This window comes from Bidens hawaiensis, unplaced genomic scaffold (assembly GCF_021521415.1).
Source record: "Bidens hawaiensis isolate Kalapana, Puna unplaced genomic scaffold, B.hawaiensis_p1.1 tig00001206_1, whole genome shotgun sequence".
In the NCBI taxonomy this organism is placed as follows: domain Eukaryota; kingdom Viridiplantae; phylum Streptophyta; class Magnoliopsida; order Asterales; family Asteraceae; genus Bidens; species Bidens hawaiensis.
In genome coordinates, this window is record NW_027491069.1 from 3,023,044 (window position 1) to 3,031,223 (window position 8,180).

At 41.5% G+C, this 8,180-nt stretch overlaps 1 protein-coding gene across 1 annotated transcript; it reads right to left on the minus strand.

The window, feature by feature from the left end:
- Positions 1-201: 201 nt before the first annotated feature.
- LOC143564060 (uncharacterized) lies at positions 202-753 on the minus strand. Its single transcript, XM_077051451.1, has 2 exons — positions 562-753; positions 202-450 (listed from the first exon to the last, which is right to left on the minus strand). The coding sequence occupies exons 1-2, from the start codon at positions 751-753 to the stop codon at positions 202-204; spliced, it is 441 nt and encodes a 146-aa protein (XP_076907566.1).
- Between the last annotated feature and the right edge of the window lie 7,427 nt (positions 754-8,180).

Genomic DNA, 8,180 nt, shown 5'->3' on the forward strand with positions numbered 1-8,180 from the left:
TTATAAAGCCACACTTTTTGCCCCAACCTCAAATGTTTGTTTCCTTATCTTGGCATCGTGCACTCTCTTCAATTTGTCTTTGTAATTCGAAGCACATTCATATGCCTCATCCTGTATTTCCTCCAACTCGTTCAATTTCAACTTTCTTAACTCACCGGCTCCCTTGTAATCCAAATTAACACTCTTAATTGCCCATAATGCCTAGTGAGCCAACTCCATTGGCAAATGACATCCATTTCCATACACCAACCGATACGGAGTAGTACCAATCGGCGTCTTGTAAGCCTTGCGATAGGCCCACAATGCATCATCTAACTTAGTCGACCAGTCTTTTTTATCAACTCGAACCGTCTTCATCAAAATTTCTTTAATTTGTCGATTCGACACTTCAACTTGGCCACTTTTTTGAGGATGATAGGGTGTTCCAATTCGGTGATTCACACCATAACGCTTCAACAATTTGCCAAATGCAAAATTCTTGAAATGCGATCCACCATCACTTATGATAACTCGGGGAATCCCAAATCTTGAGAAGATGTTGGCTTGTACAAACTTGCACACCCCGGAATGATCATTAGTTCTTGTTGCAACCGCTTCAACCCACTTTGACACATAGTCAACTGCAACAAGAATGTACAAGTACCCGCACGAATTTGGAAACGGGCCCATGAAGTCTATGCCCCACACATCGAAAGTGTCTACAACCAAAATAGGTTGTAACGGCATTTCATTCCATTTCGATATACTCCCCATTCGTTGGCAATCTAAACAATGCCGAGCGAATTCACTAGCATCCTTGAAAATCGTCGGCCAATAGAATCCACACATAAGTACTTTGTACCCCGTTTTAGAGCCACTAAAATGACCCCCACATGCCGACGAATGAGTGTGTTTCAAGATCTCTTGTACTTCGTTCTCGGGTACACATCTTCTCACTACTTGATCCGCTCCAATCTTGAAGAGATCCGGTTCATCCCAAATGTATTGCTTAACTTGGGCTGCAAATTGTTGCCTTCTCTTCTTGGACCAATATTCCGGAGTCGCACCCGTGGCCAAATAATTGACATAATGGGCATACTACGGTGCGGTCGAAACAAAGAGCAACTGTTCATCCGGAAATCTCTTGTTTATCTCTTTCGGACCATCAACACCCTCAAGGGTGATTCTCGACAAGTGATCGGCCACGACATTTTCACATCCCTTCTTGTCGCGAATTTCAAGTTCAAACTCTTGCAACAATAACACCCATTGAATCAAACGCGGTTTTGCATCCTTCTTTTCCCTTAAATAACGCACCGCACTATAATCCGAGTACACCACAACTTTACTTCCCAAGATATACGAGCGAAACTTATCTAAGGCATACACCACCGATAACAACTCCTTTTCGGTGGTGGTGTAGTTCAATTGTGCCTCGGATAAAGTCTTGCTCGCATAATAGATCACCACTGGCTTTGTGTCCACTCTTTGACCAAAAACCGCTCCCACCGTGTTGTCACTCGCATCACACATAATTTCAAACGGTGTTGACCAATCCGGGGATTGCAAAATGGGTGCTTGCACTAACTTTTTCTTCAAACTATCAAACACTTGCAAACACTCATTAGTAAACTCAAAAGGGACATCCTTCAACAAAAGACTACATAAGGGTTTTGAAATTACACTAAAACCCTTAATGAATCTTCTATAGAAGCCGGCATGTCCCAAAAACGACCTCACCCCTTTAACATTTTTCGGGGGTGGTAAGGATGAAATTACTTTTATCTTTGCTTGATCGACTTCCATTCCCCTACTTGACACCACATGTCCCAACAAAATACCTTCTTGCACCATGAAATGACTTTTCTCCCAACTTAAAACCAAGTTTGTCTCGACACATCGTTTTAAAACTTTTTCTAAATCATTGAGACAGGCCTCGAAAGTTGAACCAAAAATGGAAAAGTCATCCATGAAAACTTCAAGTGAATCCCCGACCATATCCGAAAATATGCTCATCATACATCTTTGAAAAGTGGCCGGGGCATTACACAACCCAAATGGCATCCGTCTGAAAGCAAAGGTGCCATATGGGCAAATAAAAGTGGTCTTGTGTTGGTCATCGGGATGGATTGCAATTTGATTATACCCCGAATACCCATCAAAAAAACAATAATATTTTTGACCCGCAAGTTTTTCAATTATTTGGTCAATGAACGGTAACAGAAAATGATCTTTTGAAGTGGCGGTATTCAATTTCCTATAATCGATGCACACTCGCCACCCGGTTACCAGTCGGGTGGCGATTTGCTCACCATTATCATCTTTAAGTACCTGGATGCCGACTTTCTTGGGCACTACCTGTGTCGGGCTCACCCATGTACTGTCTGAAATGGGATAAATGATCCCCGCATCCAACCACTTGATTACCTCCTTCTTCACCACTTCCCGCAAGTTCGGGTTCAATCTCCTTTGAGTCTCTCTTGTTGGTTTAGCCTTCTCATATGTAATTATTTTTTGCATAACAATAGAAGGACGAATACCTTTCAAATCTGCAAGTGTCCACCCAATGGCCTCCTTGTGTGCTCCCAACACCTTCATCAATGCCCGCTCTTGAACTTCCTCAAAATTAGAGGCAATGATAACCGGGAGGGTTTCAGTCTCTCCTAAGAAAACGTAATTCAAGTGACTTGGAAGCTCCTTTAACTCCACTTTTGGTGGACATTCCAAGGATGGTTTTGTGTCCGAGTTGATCTCCCTTGGCAAACTTTTCGTTTGATGTGTCTATGGTGGTCTCTTCTCTTGCAAAGCTAAAGCATCTTGTTTGTGCTCCTCCAACCGCAAAGCACACACGTGTACCTGTTTAGAATCATCACAAATACAAGCTTCCATACAATCTTCATCATATTCATGAGGATTACAATGATCCACCACATCTGCCAAAAAACATTCTTCACCACTCAAAGAATTAGCAACATTAGTAAAAACATTTAAACGCATTTTCCGGTTGCCAAATGCCATGTCAACAATACCAAACCTATAATCAATGATGGCATGAACCGTGTTCAAGAATGGATGACCCAAGATAACATTTTGTTGTTGACTTGAGTCACCCAATGAATAATCCAAGACCAAGAAATCCATAGGATAATAGAATTCCTCTACCTTCACAATCACATCCCGTACGATTCCCCAGGGGAGTTTATAAGACAAATCAGCCAATACAACCGTGGTCTCCACACGTTTCAAGGGACCAAAGTCATATCAGTCATACAAACCCCCCGGAAGAATACTGACCCCGACCCCAAGATCTAATAACGCCCTAGACATTTGAAAATCACCTACTTGAATGTTAATTAAGGGTGTTCCCGGATCTTGAAGCTTAGGAGGAAGACCTTTTAAAACCGCACTTACCCACTCGGTTAAATCCACCCGTTTAGGCACTTTTTGTTGCCTCTTTTGAGTGCATAATTCTTTCAAAAATTTTGCATAAGCGGGCACTTGTTTTATTGCTTCAAGTAAAGGTAAGTTTACTTTAACCTGCTTAAATACCTCCCACATTTCCTCCTTTTGAGGACCCCGTTTTGAAATCACATTTTTCTTGCCCGGGTCAAGTAAAGCCGAAGGAAATAGAATTACATTTGACTCCACTTCCTTATTTTTGTCATTTAAATTTTGGGCTTGACCCGAGGCTTGGTTTGGTTTCTCAAAAGTGACATGTTTAGTGGGTTTATTAATTTCAACTTCTTCATCATCACTTTCTTTACCCATGATATCCTCAACTTCCCCATCAACCAAATCCAACGACAAGTTCGCCTTACATTCTTTACCACTTCTCAACACACATACATGATTAATAGGAACATTATGAGACGAGTTATGAGAAGGGTTTATCTTGCTGTTGCTTTGCAATTTACCTTTGTTTTTCTTCAATTCCGCCACCTCGGTTGCAAGTTTACCCATTTGTGTGGTCAATGATTGGATGGCCTTGTCCCGACTTTCGTCCTTTTGCATTTGGGCTTCATCAAGTTGATTCCTTTTCTGCATGTCTTGTTGCATTGACTTTAGCATATCCATTACCTCATTCCCACTTGATACACCTTGGCCCGAAGACCCGATTTGACCTCCACCCGTTCCTTTAAAGTGATTTTGACTTCCTTGATTGTTCCCACCTTGAGCATTCCCTTGGTTGAAATATTGTTGACGAGGGACAAAATGGGTTTGAGAAGTTCCTTGGAAGTTAGGGTTGAGTTGAGTCAATGGGTTGCCATATCGAAAATCGGGATGATTTCTCAACCCGGGGTGGTAGGTGTTTGAATTCATTTTGTAGTTCCGACCACCCCCTTGACCTTGAATTGCATTTACCTCTTCAACTTGCCCTTCCACACCGGGAAACAAATCACTTGCATCCCAACCCGTTACAGTTCGTGCATACATCATATACTTGATTAGAGACTTGAGGTTCTTCATTGTTAACCGCAAGCACTTGTGGTCTCGTGGTAGCCGGTCTTGCTCTTCTTGCGGTTTGAGCTTTTCTCTTCGATGTAAATGACATTTTTTTTCAAGAATGCCCATTCCTCTTGTTCATAATTTGTACCAAATGTACCATTTGTGATTGACATTAAGTCCCGTTCGTCTTCCGTACTCAACCCCTCATGAAACACGTTCAACAATTCCCAAAGAGCAGTACCGTGGTGAGGGCAATTCTTGATCATCATGTTGAATTGCTCAAAGGCTTCATGAAACATCTCGCCCGATTGTTTTTGGAAGCTTCTCAAACTTCGTCTTGCATCATTTGTCTTTTGGGCCGTGTAAAACTCTTCCAAGAACCTTTGTTACATCTCGGCCCAAGTATAGATTGATGCGGAAGGCAAGGTGTAAAACCATCTTTTTGCCTTATCTTCTAACGAAAATTGGAATAAAACCAACTTGACCTCATCCGGTGAAAAACCTTGACCCCCGATCATGTTGCAAATCGAGTCATACGCCTCCAAATGGAAATAGGGTTCTTCAGTTGCTAAACCTTTGTACTTTGGTAAACTTTGGAGTGCGTTGAATCTGACCTCAAATGTTCTTCCATTTTGATATTGAGGAATGACCACCGGAGATGGGTTGTTTGTAATGATTGGTCGAAAGTGAGCTTCGATTCCCCTCGCCATCTCTCTCACATGCTTTCTTGGTACCCCCATTGGTACTCTCGGTTGGCTCATTTTCCTATACACGGGCCTTGGCGGTGGGTATTGTTGGAATTGAGGTTGAGGTATTGGTTGTTGATGTTGTTGTTGATAATGAGGTTGTGGAGGAACTTGTTGCAATGGTTGTGGTTGTTGCAATGGTGCTTGATTTACATGTGGTACACCCCATTGTTGCACTTGTTGTTGCGCAACATACCCAAATTGACCTTGCACCCTTACTTGATTTCCGTCGCCCCCACTTGAATACCCCTCTTCATACTCTTCATACCCTTCTCTATTGTCACCAAAACGTGGCCCGCCAAATGAATGCGGGCCCAACCTAAGACCCGGTGAAGTATGGATGATGGGTGGGTCTTGTGGTAATGTGTATGGTTGATTATAAGACGGGTTTTGTTGAGATTGGAAAGGTGATTGTTGTTGTGAGTTCGATGATTGTCCTTGAGTGGGCATGAAATTAGTCAATGGTGGAAGGTTAGATGGTGGTTGAAAGCTAAACATGGTCGAAATGGGCTCACTAGTAGGATTTGGAGTGGTAATGATTTCATTAGAAGGAGGATTTTCTGGGTTGATGGGTGGTGGTATAGGTGGTACGGATTGACCCAAAGCCATGTTTGTGGTGTCAGTTGTTTGACTGTGTGTGCTTGGCGTCTTGGTAATCTTATTCTCCCTTTGAAGAATCCGATTCTGACGAGCAGATCTTTCGATTTCCAGATCAAAAACTAACGGTGATGAAGACCGAGAGTTTCGCGTATGCATATACCTGTGGGTACCTGCACACTAACACAACCCGCGTAAAACTGACAATAACAATTAAACAAAAACTACAAAAGTAACACACGTTGCGCACTACTCCCCGGCAACGGCGCCAAAATTTGACGGGAGGTCGAAGGCTCACGCAAACTTAAACCAAATACAACTAAATTAGATAGCAGTAAGTGGGTATCGAACACGAAGAGTTTGGGGAAAATGCGTTAACCAAGTAGCTTAATGATTAATCTAAGATAAATGTAAATGACACAAAGTAATTTCCAAGTTGGTTTTGATCTGATTTTTAATACTAAATTAAACTAAATGAAAGTTGTAAACGAATAATTAAACAAGTATTCCTCTTGGGGTTCGGGTTATTATTCAACACTTTTGTTAACGCTCAATGGATAAACTGTAATATCTCAGTTTTGTGTGTATGCAATTGTTGTGATTAATCAAGCACTAAGTACTCGGATTTCTAGAATGCGAGGTTGCTACTTAATCAATCAATCAATACTATTCTCCCTAGTTCTTTCCACTCAATCTCGATTGCCAACGACACCAAGAACATATGGCTAAAAGCTAGATGGAAAGAATATGGACAAGCTACAAACAATCACACAAGCACATGATCATACTAACATAGCATGTCGATAATCAATCCAAGTTCAAGAACAAGAAACAAAAGTGTTTTGCAAATAACCTTACATCCCGAGAGAAATACCGAAGTAACTAGCCACTCATGGTTCGGGAGATCATCTTTGCATCAAGTAACTTGTTTCTCACAATCCAAGACATAAAACAAATCAATACAAGACCCAAAATAATGTTTTTGTTCTCCAAAATCGCCTGTAGGCCAGCCAAGGTGAAAAAGTAGTCCAAAAGACACTCCCAAACGGCCTATTAAAAGACATGCAACTTTGTCTCCGTCCAGGACTGTGGGCCACGATGTGAACTGTAGTCCACGGTTAACCAATAGTCAACAGGTCTACCAGCATGACTGTGGGCCACGGTGTAGACCGTGGGCCACGGTCACCTCCACGGTTCCCTTCTTCTCCACGGTACGGTGGAGTCTGGAGTTTTTGCATCAGGTGGACCGTGGGCCACGGTTCAAACCGTGGGCCACGGTGGAGCTCATTTCCGCGATTTGATTTCTTCGTATCTCTCGCGTTCCAGCTTGTTTCCTTCACCGTTTTCGCCCGTGTTCTCGTAACACCGCTCTCTAGCTCCTTAAACCTCCAAACACACGAGCAACCATAGTCAACTAATTCCATGGAATTAACTTAATCCCGTAAGCGTAATTATATCTTTTATATCACTTAGTTGCTTTCCTATGGGTCGCCCGTCAATACCAATCATTGGAAATTTATGAGAAAGGATTCTCGAAGAAGCTCATAAAACCAAGTATACGATGCATCCTGGAAATGATAAAATGTATCAAGATTTAAAGAAAACCTATCGGTGGATAGGAATGAAAAAGGATGTAGCTAATTTTGTTTCGAAATGTATAACTTGTTCGCAAGTTAAAGCCGAACATCAAAAACCATCAGGATTACTTCAACAATTAGAAATGCCAAAATGGAAATGGGAATTAATAACAATGGATTTTGTTACTAAATTACCTAAAACGAGAAGAGGTAATGACATAATCTGGGTGATTATGGATAGATTAACAAAGTCAGCTCATTTCATACCAATGAAGGAAACTTTTAAAATGGAACAATTAGCTAAACTGTATGTAGACAAAGTTGTCTCAATACATGGAGTTCCATTATCCATCGTATCTGATCAGGATAGCCGTTTTACTTCTCATTTTTGGAAGAATTTCCAAATAGCCATGGGAACAACGTTAAACTTGAGCACAGCATACCATCCACAGACTGACGGTCAAAGTTAAAGGACCATACAAACGTTGGAAGACATGCTAAGAGCTTGTGTGATAGATTTTGGTGGAAATTGGGATGACCATTTACCACTGAGAGAATTCTCTTACAACAACAGTTATCATATAAGTATTAATGCTGCCCCATTTGAAGCACTTTATGGACGAATGTGCAGAACACCAGTGTGTTGGGCAGAAATAGGAGGAAAACAATTATCAGGTCCTGAAATCATACAAGAAACTACTGACAAGATAATTCAAATCAAGGAAAGATTAAATTCCGCACGAGATAGTCAGAAGAGTTATGCAAATCATCGACGCAAACCATTAGAATTTCAAGTTGGAGATAAAGTGCTACTAAAGGTATATCTATGGAAAGG